Raw genomic sequence first — 14669 nt, 5'->3', positions numbered from 1 at the left:
GGTCAGACTAATGTGTATCTTCATGCATTTTCTAAGCATGACAAATATTCCTATAAACCAAAGGTGTCAAACATGCGGCCCAGGGGCCGAAACCGGCCCGCCAAATGTTCCAATCTGGCCCACAAGATGAATTTACAAAGTGCAAAATGCAAAAATTATCCTGAAGATATTAACAGTCAAGGGCATCAAACTCAAAAATAACAGCGTAATAACCTGAAAATAATGACTCCAATTTTTGTTCTTGGTTTAATGTGAAAAAAATAATGACATCACGCCTCTAAATAATGGCAACACCAATTTTTCCTCTGAACATTAAATTCTGATATCCTTTAATAATAAAATGTCAATAACCTAAACAAATATGAAAAACCTGAAATGTCTAAAGAAAAATAAGTGTAATTTTAACAATATTCTGCCTGTTTTGTGCCTTGGTAGATCTGATCTGTAACGCACATGTATAAATCATAAGTTGTGGCATAATATTGATAAAATTGCACTTATTTTTCTTCAGAAATTTATTTTTTTCCCCCAGTTATTCACATCTTTTTTGTTTTGGATAGAAATAGTTTCATCATTTAATGTTATTTTTGCAGTAAAAAATTTGGAGTTATCATTATTTATAGGTTATTATGCTATTATTTTACTGGTTTGGCCCACTGGACATCAAATTGGGCTGAATTTGGCCCCTGAAAGAAAATGAGTTTGACACCCCTGCAATAAACCATCACTGATCTAAAATATAAGATGTAAAAGTTAGTGTTTTTCATAGTCAAAGATAACAACTCAGCATTATTTTTATGTGGTTACAGGCTTTAATAACAAATTGAACATTAAAACAATGACTGTTAAGAGGATAAAACAAATATGAACAACCTGAAATGTCTAAAGAAAAATAAGTGTAATTTTAACAATATTCTGCCTGTTTTGTGTCTTGGTAGATCTGATCTGTAACACACATGTATAAATCATAAGTTGAGGCATAATATTGATAAAACTGTACTTACTTTTCTTCAGAAATTTCTTTTTTTCCCCAGTTATCCACATCTTTTTTGTTTTGTATAGAAATAGTTTCATCATTTAATGTTATTTTTTGCACTGAAAAATTTGGAGTTGTCATTATTTATAGGTTATTATGTCATTATTTTACTGGTCCGGCCCGCTGGAGATCAAATTGGGCTGAATTTGGCCCCTGAAGGAAAAGGAGTTTGACACCCCTGCTATAAACCATCACTGATCTGAAATGTAAGATTGAAAAGTTAGTGTTTTTCATAGTCAAAGATAACAACTAAGCATTATTTTTATGTGGTTACAGGCTTTAATAAAGTATTTAACATTAAAGCAACAACTGTTAAGTGGATAAAATGTGAAGGGTGTTTGAAACACATCAAACAGCATTGTAACCTCTGTTTTATTCGCCTAGTCTTTTATTCCTGATGCAGTATTTTTATTTTTTATTTTTATTCTTTTATTTTTTATTGGACTGTCTTTTCTCTGTAGCACTTTGAGATTCTGTTGAATGAAAAGTGCTTTATAAATGCAATTTATTATTATTATTATTATTATTATTATTATTATTATTATTATTATTATTATAAACGAACATGTAGTATTAAACTCTGCCGGAGGGTGGCAGCAGCGCACCACCGGTCGCGTGTCCTACTGACAAGCCTATGAGGACCCAGAAGAAGACCCTAACCTAGAGGGTGAACTGGGAGGTGGTGTCCATCTTATTTACTACCGTGAGATTGCTAAAATTTGCCTGTCGGATTTTACCGCGGCGTAAAAATTTAAAGCAGGTAGGCTGTTTTGATTACTCCCATAACTGTATTAAGATGGTCTAACTCCAAACCCAAACAGAAACCTAAAGAGTTTATCTGCAGGTGGCCTTTTTTCTAACGATGCGCCATATTGAATTTTGAGCTTTAGCCGCTAGCCCGATGTTAGCTTAGCGAGCTAATGTGCCGGGTATGTTAGCTATTTACCAACCTGTTTGACTTGTACAAATTTTAGATTGAGTCAGAATATGGGGAGGTTTAAGTGTTTGATTTTGGTTGTCAGAGACAGATTTGTGAAGCCATTGGTATTGGGAAGCTAAAAACTATGTTAGCTAAATTAGCTTAGCCTTCGTGGTGATGTAGTGTATCTCAATGCAGGTAGATTTCACAATATGTTTAACAACTTACCCTGAGTAGGATATATTGAGCTAAAGGTTTGCATTCTTAACTCAAAGTATTTGTGGACAAAGTTAGCTTCGTGATTCACGGATACAGTCCATTTATACTATTCAGTGATGTTTAAATAATTGTTTAACGCTTATTTACAGGCCTTCAGAGATGAGCAGTTCAGAGGAAGTGTCATGGATCTCCTGGTTCTGTGGGCTGAGGGGGAACGAATTTTTCTGTGAGGTAGGTTTACCATCAACTGGTTGTGTACACTGATCATCAAACACCTTTATATTGCACTACAAAGGAACGAGTCTGATGGTGTGTGTACTCTGTTTTGGTGTCCTTGATGCCTTTTTTTTTTTTTTTTTTTAACATAGAAACATAATCCAGATCAGGCTTTAAATACATGTACATAAATATTTACAGGAATGGAAGAAGTCCTTGAATCTTTCCTTTAAAGTTAATGCACTGATACCACACTGTAAGCATTGTCCATCCTATAAAATCTGTCAAAGTATCCAAGTGTTATGAGAAGGTTTTTTAAGTATTAAAAGCGAAAGTAGCCATATTGATGTAAGATGGTTCCTCTCACTGTTTTTATTATAACATATGCCAATGCTGCATTAAAGTGTGTTACATTTACTGCTGTACCCGTTACACTCATTTTACGGCTTCATGCACTGTTGGGTGGTTAGATTTACAGCAGTGCTTCCTTTAGCATTTAAAAGTAAATTGTGCATGTGTTAAACTTTGTGATATTGTATTTTCCAACAAATTCAAGCATGTTTTAAAGAATTTATGTACCTTTTCATAGAAGGGTACATTTGTGAATCCATAAAGCAACTTATCATTCATCACACATTGAAAATCAACATTCTAAGCAACACATTTGGAGATACATGGACAGGAAGGGAAACAAACACTGTGAGCTAAAAAGTAAGGGAAGATCTCAGACAAATGTAGTGGAGTAAATGATATTTGTCACATAGGTGTGGTGGAATAATACAACGCTGAACTAAAAGGGAAATTATAGTACACTAATAGACATCTGCATCCTTGAACACCTAGATGAGTTTCCAGATAATTCTGTCCTCAAACAGTAATCACAAGACCACATGCAGTTTGAGCCAGTTTTTGATTGCTGTTAACATCTTCTTGTTTATACTGATGCACATCTACCATGTGACTACATTTCCACTCCTATTTACCTCCCTGCCAGTATGAAGAAGATGAATACAATAACAAAGTAAATGATTCTTTAGATACAAAAATAGGTATGTGAATGTTTCACACTTCACCGACTCTGAATCCCTCACATATTTTATTACTCACAACATCTCTTTTTCTTTGACAGGTGGATGAAGATTATATCCAAGATAAGTTCAACCTGACGGGGCTCAATGAGCAGGTTCCTCACTACCGCCAGGCCCTGGACATGATCCTGGACCTCGAACCAGGTCTGCTGATACTTCCACAATCTTGATTTTAGAGTAGTACAAATCATTCATGTTGTGTGAATGCTGTGTACAAAGTCAGTGTGTCTGTAGGTTATAAAGTCTTAAAGTGTATTTAATTTAATGTTAGGTCCATAAGTCATTATGCTGTCTTAAATTTTTGAGTTTGTAGTTGCCACAAATAGTAGACCTACTTTCATTACCTCATTTCAGTTTTTTGTTCATTTGAGTCAAGCTCTTCTGTGTTTTTCTGTATTTTTGAAGTTAAAAAAAGTCTTTATTCCTTTTCTAACTTTTACTTTATACTTTAATTTACTGTTTGGCCAAATCTGGATCAACCAGACTCACTCTGATATTCATTTAATGTAGATCTACAAATGCAATTCTATATAAACCTGCCTTTGCATGTGCTACTAATCTTTGTACTACCCAAATAAGAAGTCGTTTAAGATGATTTCTCCAAAAAGTAGACATAAGTTTAGATAAAAGGGACCTAACACCTCTAGACACCCCTAAAGTACTTCTATGATTGTTTTGAGGGAAGTCTGTACAGATGAAAACAGTGGTTTGTGTTTCATTTAGATAGTTGTCATTAATAAGTTCAGTTATTTAGTAAATGAACATGAACTTGGCCATTTGATCTAGGCATTCCTCTGTTTTAACGCTGCTCAGTGGGTGATCGGTTTGTAGGATCTTTTCAGCTGCTTCAGAATTTGTCAGGCTTTTGTCTTTATTCTTGTGCACATTAAAAGTTTCTCTGATGTGTCACACCTTGAACACTATTCTTCCTCATGGAAAAAAAAACAATGACACACTCTGGTTATCTTTTTGGAACTCCCTGTCCCTTTTGAAGCATTTGTAAGCCTTGAAGCAAAGTGAACACTAACGTGCTCCTCTGTGTGGTTTCTGTCTTTAGATGAGGAGCTGGAGGACAATCCCAATCAGAGCGACCTGATAGAGCAGGCAGCTGAGATGCTGTACGGCCTCATCCACGCACGCTACATCCTCACTAACCGAGGCATTGCACAGATGGTAGGTCCAGCTGCATCAGCAGAATCTGTCATCCCTGTTTGCATTAAATAGATGTTGCAGTAAACTTGTGTTTTTCATGACAGAGTGTAAAATGATTTATAGGCCATGATGTTCAAATTAAATACTGCTGTCGTAGTGTTAAAGATGGCAACTTCATTTCGAAGGAATTTTCGTAGGTTCAGAATAAAAGGTTGATGAATGCTTGTGCGCTCATGTGCAATTTGTATTGGAGACTGTTGTATGTTGACCTTAGCTACGTCCATTTCTATGTCATCAAGTGTCTCATTTGTCTACAATTATAATACCTACAATCCACTGATTTCTATGGAGAGAGACTTGAATTGTTTTTGTTCTCACGATCTTTATGCTTGGTCTCAAGTTCTTCATTACCTCTATTCTGTTCTTCTCCAGAGGCAACACATTGTAACACCTCTGATTGTTAACTTAGAAATAGGGCCTGTATCACAGAGCAAGTTCAACAAACCCAGGATCACTTTCTGTTACATTTGCATTCATGCCAAGTGGTGCTTTTTATGGCACTGAGTGACCAATCACACATACACAAATCCAGAGCTGTATTCTTCTCACAAGAAGGACAAACTAAACAAAGAATGGGATTTTAAATATGTAATACAAGCAACTCAACTCCTGCTATCAAATCAATAAGGAAATTATGTCATTATTTTATCACATCATTCAGGTGCAAGTACATCCTACTGTAATTTTATCCCAAATGAGTAATTCATGTGAAGCTTTATCACATGCTTACAGCAATGATCAATAAAGAAAGGAAACCTTAAGAGACATATGGATACATAAAATCATCAAATCAATAAAAATCAATAATACGATCAATAAATAAAAGCCCATAACCAAAAGGAAAAAAATAAAATGAAATCCACTAAATAAATCCTCTAAAAATGCATGTGTGTTTGGTGTATTATTAGGCCTGTAAGACTGTCGTAGCCTTATTCTGTTCAGTTCAACATTGACACTTTTCAACAATCTGGGAGCAAGTTTAGAACAAGTATTAAAATAAAAGTTACAACAAAAAAACACAGAATTCATCCTATTATATGGGATTTTTGTCAACTATAAGGTTGAGTCCATGGGTTTACTACTTTGTGATTTAAGTTTGTACATTCTGTTACTATACAGAGGAATATCTCAGGTGTGTTTAAAGATGGAAAATGATAATAATAATATTACTTTTATTTGCAACACTTTACATTTGTGATGGACAAATCTTACTGTGCTAAAAGACGGGTGTAAAAAAGCACAGTGAAACAACAAAACAATAAGACACAATTAAAACAATAAAAACACAAAAGCAGAACATTTTTAAGAGATTTTTGAAGCTCAGGGAGAATATTTCAGAGCTGTGGTGCTGCTGAGTGAAAAGCTCTGTCTCCTATAATGTGCAAAAATGGAATTTGAAAATGTAAATAATGTAGGAAACCTGGTTGAACAAACACCAAAGTATCTCTAAAATATTTCTTCTCTTTGTGTCTTCATTTCTGCTTATAGTTGGAGAAGTATCAGCAAGGAGACTTTGGTTATTGCCCTCGGGTCTATTGTGAGAATCAGCCTATGCTTCCTATTGGTGAGTGAAAAAACTGTTTTTCATACTTAGAGAGCTGGAGAGGCAGAAAACAAGTGTCTTATTCCTATTTATGTTTTTTTGTTGGTGTTGAAATCTGAATAAAGTAAAAGTGGATGGTAAAAAGGATGTGGAGTGAATATTCCATGTAGGAACAACTAAATATTTTCATTGTACAGTCAGTGATGGGGCATAAGTGAGTGCTGCCTCAGTGGTTGTAGTTATGTAAAGTAGTTTCTGTGATAAGCCCTCATGTTTGTGTGTCTCTTTCTTCCTCCTCAGGTCTGTCGGACATCCCAGGAGAAGCCATGGTGAAGCTCTACTGCCCTAAGTGCATGGATGTTTACACACCTAAGTCCTCCAGGCACCACCACACAGATGGAGCCTATTTCGGCACTGGTTTCCCCCACATGCTCTTCATGGTTCACCCTGAGTACAGGCCCAAGCGGCCCGCCAATCAGTTTGTGCCACGGTTAGTACAACAGATCGATCTGAGTCAAGACAGCAACTACAGCAGATGAGTTAATGCTCCCGTTAGAGCGGAATAAAAAACCTGCAATCATGATGTTCCCGAACACACTCAGCATGATATTGATTGGCTAATGTTCATAATCTGCTCTTATGGGTACAAATATCTCTTCTTTATTGACTGCCGGTTGGTGTAAACAAGCCATTTGAAAACATCACTTAAGGCTTTTTAGAGAATATAAACAAAAAAAATAGCTTTGTAATCAAAAAATAGTCAACTCTGATTTTGTCTGATCAGTATAACAGTGACTACCTTAATCTAGGACATTTGAGTCTGGTTACAGGGTTCCCACGGGGTCTTAAAAAGTCTTGAGTTTACAAATCTGCATTTAATACCTTAAAAAAAGTCTTTAAAAGGTATTAAATTTGTTAGGTTGCCATAAACTTGCTGTATTGTGTTTGAATGTGTCTGTTAAATGTCCAAGTTGGAAAGAAAGTAACGTTAGTCGATTCCGTTCCACCCGTTCCAACCCGACAATTTATATTGAAATTAGGAACCAAGTATCGCCAACTTTACAGTCCCTGGTGAGAAATGACTCGGAACAGTGGGAATCAAGACACTGGAGTAAATAAATTATTTTCCTAAATTCTAGGAGTCACGAATTTTTGCCAGTATGGCTGTGAAATACATATTAAATTCTGTTGTAAGTAGTCTTACAAAGGTCTTAAAAAGTCTTAATTTTAATTTGTAGAAACCTGTATGAACCCTGTGGTTCAGAGGGGTGGTGTAAACTTAGATCACTTATTCCGTGGGAAAATACTTTGACTTAATAAACCATGACACAACCCTTTCTGTTTGGTTATAATTAATAGGTTCTTTTCATGCACATTTATCTCTTAGCTGATGTAATGAGTTAAAGGACACAAACAGACAGGTCTGTGTCTGATAACGGTTTTGTGAGAGATCTTATAATATTTCAGGATCACTAAACATCTCCATGAGACTGAAAGTTTCAAAAACAAAAAACAAATTGTTCAAAACTTCAGGGCAATTACACACATTTTACCAGATCATTTTCTTTAGCATCCAAGTAATCATCAGAAAGATATTGGTTGGGCTGAATAAATGTGGCTTATCTAAAATCAGCTGACATTTTCTCTAGTTTTTATAAGTTCATAATAGAAGTATAAAATCCAGAAATGTGATATTTAAAGTCTTAAAATTTTGTAATGTATTTAAAACACAATTTGGTTATGGCTTAAACACTTGTTATTAAGTTGGAGTTCTTTCAGTGTATTTTGATCAAACAAAACTGCAGCAACACAGATCAGCACAGTTAGTGTTAGGTTGTATGTTGAAAAATAAAATGTGCTATATTTTGTTGAAGAAAATGCTTAAACCAGGAGGAATCACAGTCACATAGGAAGTCAGGAAAACAAAGTCATCAGTGTTATTCTTGGACTCCTTCCTTTTTCAGCTGTGGAGACTTAAAGTAACTGTGTAAGCTGCATTCATAATCGTGAAACAGTCTTAATTTGTTGTTGTTCAAGCCTGTCCTTAATCCGTTAGTTGCGTCCCATCAGTTTACGCTGTGACGACTGTTTGCAGCAGTAAAATCCCTATGCATTAGTAGGAGTCGGCTTTAGATGACGGAGAAGTTCACACATCCGCGTCTTCTCCCTGAAAGCAAACAGATGACTGATCACAGTGCAAACAGCCTCATCTGTTCCACCATGGATGTTTATGTTGTGTTGTCAGCTGTATTCAGAGTTAATATTTGTTAAACAGTACAGGTCTTTATTGTGGCTTCTCTAATATTAATATTTGAATATTCTTCTCAGGCTGTACGGGTTTAAGATCCACCCGATGGCGTATCAGCTGCAGCTCCAAGCAGCTTCCAGCTTCAAGAGCCCCGTGAAGGCCATCCGCTAGATCGTCCAGGACGGAGGAGGAGGAGGAGGAAGAAGATGAGGAAGAAGTCAGGAAAGAAGATTTGTCAGAAGGGGAGAGGTCACCTGCATTTTACAAAGCTCTTCAGGTGCCCCCTCCCCACTTTGAAGACTGTATTATTTTGTTTTAGATTAGGGCAAATGAAAACAAAGATTTTTGAGTGTGAGCGAGACATAAAAATGCACAGCCATGACCTTCACCACAAACACACATATACACACACACACACACACATGCACACACAAACGCAGCCACACACTTCCATGCACGGACCTTTCCAAACTCATCAGTGCAGAACACAGGAGGTGAAGGAAGAGAAAGGTGAACAATGCTGCCGTTCACTCCCAACTCGCTGATAAGGAAAATTGTCGTATCAGTGGGCGTCGAGCGGGACGATTTCCCTGTAGAGAGCGGTCTTACGTGCAGGAGTTTTTGCACAGAAAACTGAGACGTGTCAGTTTTCACCTCTGGCTTTGTGTTTCTTCTGTATTTGGCACAGTTTGGTTAAAGGTGGTGGTCACTGGAAGCTCCCTGCCTCAACTTCCCATCAGCCCCTCCCCCATGCATGTCCACTTAGGCCGCCACTCGCACAGACAGTTAGGACTGTTTTGTTTTTGTTTTTTTCTTCCTTCATATTCATGTGTCAATCATTTGGTTTCATTTTGGTCTAAGTTTTTTTGTGATAGTGTTACAGTTCCCTGTCAGTTCTCTGGTAAAGTTACTGAACAGATCTAACGAGCATGTACAGGCAAAATTAATTGGTTTAGGAATCCTGGTCTGCCTGAAATTAATTAAAAGAAGAAGAAATCAAAGGAGCTCACACAGGGACTATCAGAAACTATCAGTCTTTTCATTCAGTAGTGAGCGGTAAAGAGAAAATTCGGATACTTTCTGTCATGTCGCTGTAGAATCATGATAATTATTAGATCTGTAAACGTGACATTTCACACAAAAGTGGACATACTGTGGACCAGGGGTGTCAAACTCATTTTAGTCCACGGGCCAGATTCAGCCAAATTTGATCTGAAGTGGGCCGAACCAGTGAAATAATAACATAATAATATATAAATGATGTCAACTCCAAACTTTCCTCTGTTTTAGAGCGAAAAAACTAAAATTATGCGATCAAAATGTTTACATCTATCAACTATGCTTTAAAATAATGGGAATATCATCAACAAACTGAAATTTCTTAAGAAAACTAAGTGCAATTTTAACGATATTATGTCTCAGTTTATCATTTACACATGTAAATTACAAGTTACAGATCACAGTGGATCAACAAACACACCAAACATCTAATAACAGGCAGAATATTGGAAAACTTGCACTTCAGACACTTCCAAATGTTCATATTTGTTCAGGCTATTCACATTTTTTGTGAAATAATAATTTTAGTGTAAATACAGTAAAATAACATGAAAATTTTTACATTTACAAAGAGAAAAATTTGGAGTTGAGAGTATTTATCGGTTATTCTGATAGTATTTTACTGATCCGACCCACTTGAGATTAAATTGGGAACCTGAACTAAAATGATTAATATCTTCGGTGTAATTTTTGCGTTTCACAAATTCATCCCAGGGGCCGGACCGGACCCTTTGGCGGGCCGGATTTGGCCCCCGGGCCGCATGTTTGACACCTGTGCTGTGGATGCTGCTTTCAATGCATAGTGGGATGATTGGAGCGAACTACGTAGAGTATACTCACTACACATTCAAACAGCCTTTTGAAATGACAATCTCACTTTTTAGTGGATTATAAGTGAATGATTTTGGACACAGACTGGGTTTATTTGTCGGTGTGTTACAGCCAAAACTAATCACTTCGGTGTTTTATACCGTATCCCTGTGGGCGTCATGAAGTTTCAGATGTTTGGACAAAGCCAAAGTGTCCACATGAGTATGTACATGTGCTTGCTGCATTTGGTAGATGGTCCTTAAGTGTAGCCCACGTACAGAGATATTGGCTTTTTTTTTTTTGTTACCTCAGTTCACTCTTTTGATAAAGGTCATCAAATCAGTCTTAGTTTTTGAGATGTGATAAATAAAGACAGAGGTTTTGGGAAGTCGCCGATGCCTTCATAACCATCCAAATTAACTGAAGTAATTGTGCTGCAGAGTTGAGAACCAGTTTGTCATCTTTTTTTTAAATTAATTTGTGCTGAAAGAATGTGGTCACGTGCGACCCAGGCCAGTTTTAGATGTGGTCTGATAGATGTGGGTTTGTCTCTGCTGCATTCAGACCTTTTTATCGGAGCCGTTCATTCATATCTGGATCATAATAAACGCTTGTTCGACTCGATGTTAGGTCTGAGCAGGCCCCAGGATGGTTTTGAGTCACTTTCAGATGGGTTTGTTTATGAAGATTCTGCTTTTAAAGGAGGGTAAAATTGAGACGAATCCTAACCGTACAGACATTTAAGACAGCACATACTTCTGCCAAGGCCTGACAGCTCTGTAATTCCATCAGTGTTAGAAGAAATGAGAAAATTCCAGCTCTCTTTCCTTTTTTTACGCATCTACTCCAGAATTAAATGGATTCATCCTTCCTCTAATGAAGAAATAGTAACAAAAACAGAACATAAATTCCTTACGTTCACTCCTCCAGCTGTCTGCGCGAGTCAAACCACATCGGCATCAGTACCTAAGTGCGAAAATAACCTGTGCGACATTTTTCTGAAACGTGCACCCCCCCCCCCCCCCCCCCCGTTTTCCCCCTCGTAGCTTTGTGTCCCTGACAGGTCGAGGAAGAGACTCAGAGAATTTAGATTTTATCTGAATCCTTCAGCTCACTCCACCACTGCACTGACTCCACAAAAACAGTCGCATTATTTATGTTCAGGTTTAGAGACAGACCACCAGCCGTTTTCTTTTGTTTCCGACTCAACAGGGGCGGACACTCGGCACCCCGCCCTACCCTTTCCTCGTCAACTTTTGTGTGATTGAAGTAGATTGTCTGAACAGGTTTTGGATTTCATTTTTCAAGACAAATGGTATTTATGTGTCAGATTTTAACTAATGTTTGTCTGTGTTGTTCTCGTATTTCTGCTACTGTGGATGGGTGAGCAGGATTCAGAAATCTCAATAAACTTCTATTTTCTTTTCATACGATTTTGTTCTTTGTGTTCTTTTCAGCCTGCTGTTCTTCTTTCCTGCCACACAGAGTCAGCAGACACCATTTTTAGTCCACATTAGTTTGATTCTGAAGCGGCAGTGTGACGATTCAGATGTCAGATTTACTTATGTAAAGTGAAAAGACAGTAAATGAACAGAGCACAGTTTGTTCTCTTCACTGTACCTATGTTTTTACTGTGTGTGTGTGTGTTTCTGAGCTTGTGGGAAGATTTCCTGAAGTTGTGATGGTTGTCTGGCTTCTATTCTGGGTGTGGTTGCAGTGACATTTCACATGACTCTGAGTGGGCAAACACACAAAAAAACAAACGTACACCACTGAAATGCACTGAGTGGATCATAAGATTTGAGTCAGGCTCCTATAATTATTTATAATTTACAATTTAGATGTCTATTTTTATATCTGGGAAATGTGTATGATCAAAACACAGGATTACGGGTGCGTGATATCCTTGAAAATGCTTGAATTTCAGTGTGTTTTCAAGCTTGAATTTCAGTTGAAGTGCTTGAAAGTGTTTGCAATTATAACTCTTAGATGTGATGTATTTATTTTTTAATATTAACTCTGGTTAGATGCAAGCCAAAGCTACTTATAGAGAGGTGATGCATTTTGAAAAATAAAACTATGTCAAAAAAGGAAATTACCAGGTGCTCTCAGGTCGACTCCAGAATAAAACTGAGTTTTCTTTTAATTTCTAACCTTTTTACTATTATCAGACATAAATTTAGATGTTTTATAGCATAATACAATGTACAATTTTGTGGTAAATTTAAAAAAAAAATAAAATCATGAGTATATGTATTCCTGTAGATATGTATTTTATCCCAGCGATAAGGTGCTGTACTGGAAAAATTTGAAAATTACCCTTAAAAGTGCTTGAATGTGACTGAAAAATGCAAACGAACCCTGAAAACACCAGATGGAAATGACTAAATTGAGCAACATAACAGAAATGCAAACCTTTTGAGTAATTTCATTTATAATTTACAATTTAGATGTCTATTTTTATATCTGGGAAATGTGTATGGTCAAAACACAGGATTACGGGTGCGTGATATCCTTGAAAATGCTTGAATTTCAATGTGTTTTCAAGCTTGAATTTCATTGGAAGTGCTTGAAAGCGTTGGTGATTATAACTCTTACATGTGATGTATTTATTTTTTAATATTAACTCTGGTTAGATGCAAGCCAAAGCTACTTATAGAGGTGATGCATTTTGAAAAATAAAACTATGTCAAAAAAGGAAATTACCAGGCACTCTCAGGTCGACTCCAGAATAAAACTTTGTGTTTTCTTTTAATTTCTAACCTTTTTACTATTATCAGACATAATTTTTGATGTTTTATAGCATAATACAACGTACATTATTGTGATAAAAAAAAAAAATCATGAGTATATGTATTCCCGTAGGTATGTATTTTATCCCAGCAATAAGGTGCTGTACTGGAAAAATTTGAAAAGTACCCTTAAAAGTGCTTGAATTTGACTGAAAATGTGAACAAACCCTGAAAACACCAGATGGAAATGACTAAATTAAGCAACGTAACAGAAATGCAAACCTTTAGAGCAGGGGTGTCAATTTTAGTTCAGGGGTCACATTCAGCTAAATTAGATCTCCAGTGGGCCGAACCAGTAAAATAATAACATAATAACCTATAAATAATGACAACTCCAAATTTTTGTCTTTGTTTTGGTGCAAAAAAACCCATTAAGTTATGAAAATACTTACTTTTATAAACTATTCAAACAAAAAAGATGTGAATAACCTGAAAAAACTGAATTTCTTAAGCAAAATAAGTGCAATTTTAACATTATTCTGCCTCAACTTATCATTTCTACATATGCATTATGGATCAGATCTACAAAGACACTAAACACTTAATAACAGGCAGAAAATGGTTAAAATTGTGCTTAACTTTCTTTAGACATTTCAGGTTGTTCATATTTGTTGAGGTTATTCACATTTTATTGTTACAGCAGGGGTGTCAAACTCATTTTAGTTCAGGGGCCACATTCAGCCTAATATGACCTAAAGTGGGCCGGACCAGTAAAATAACATAAATAATAGAGTGAGAACTTATAAATAATGTCAATTCCAAAGTTTCCTCTATGCTTTTAAGTGAAAAAAAGTAAAATCACATAATGAAAATGTTTACATCTACGAACTGTACTTGAACATAACACGAACTACCTGAAAATTTGTAAGAAAAATAAGTGAAATTTAAAAAATTTTACGCTTTATTTATTTACACATGTATATCACAACGTACACATCACAGTGGATTTACAAATACACAAAAGTTTTAGTAACAGGCAGAATATTGATACAATTCCACTGACTTCTCTTTAGACATTTCAGGTTATTCACATTTTTTGTAAAAGGCTAGTTTGTAAGTGTAAACATTTCTGTGTAATTTTACTTTTCTCACACTTAAAGACAAAAATTTGTGGTTTTCATTATTTATAGCTTATTATGATAGTATTTTACTGGTCTGACCCATTTTAGATTGAATTGCCCTAAAATGATTTTAACATCCTTGATTGTTAATATCTTCAGTGTAACATTTCACAGTCCAGATTGGACCCTTTGGCGGGCCGGTTTTGGCCCCCAGGCCGCATGTTTGACACCTGTGTGTTACAGGATAGTTTGTAAATGTAGATATTTTCATAATATTATTTTTTGCACTAAAACAAAGACACAGATTTTAAGTTGTCATTATTTATCAGCATAATCTAATATTTTTTTCACATGAAACCGAGAAGAAAATATGAAGTCATTATTTTTTGTCGGTCATTATGCTGTGTTTTTTTTTTTACTGTAGATCATATTGGTCTGTATGTGGAACCTGAACTAAAATGAGTTC

General features: G+C 36.0%; 1 protein-coding gene across 1 annotated transcript; it reads left to right on the top strand.

Annotated features, from left to right (window-relative positions):
* Positions 1 to 1662: 1662 nt before the first annotated feature.
* csnk2b (casein kinase 2, beta polypeptide) lies at positions 1663 to 9467 on the top strand. The gene is made up of 7 exons (XM_030147382.1): positions 1663 to 1796; positions 2324 to 2405; positions 3520 to 3622; positions 4536 to 4651; positions 6179 to 6254; positions 6534 to 6723; positions 8562 to 9467. The coding sequence occupies exons 2-7, from the start codon at positions 2334 to 2336 to the stop codon at positions 8650 to 8652; spliced, it is 648 nt and encodes a 215-aa protein (XP_030003242.1). The 5' UTR covers positions 1663 to 1796; positions 2324 to 2333; the 3' UTR covers positions 8653 to 9467.
* The last annotated feature ends 5202 nt before the right edge of the window (positions 9468 to 14669 follow it).

Source organism: Sphaeramia orbicularis, chromosome 11, assembly GCF_902148855.1.
Source record: "Sphaeramia orbicularis chromosome 11, fSphaOr1.1, whole genome shotgun sequence".
Taxonomy (NCBI): domain Eukaryota; kingdom Metazoa; phylum Chordata; class Actinopteri; order Kurtiformes; family Apogonidae; genus Sphaeramia; species Sphaeramia orbicularis.
The sequence above is the reverse complement of the archived record's forward strand: the minus strand, read 5'-3'. Positions and strand labels throughout refer to the sequence as shown.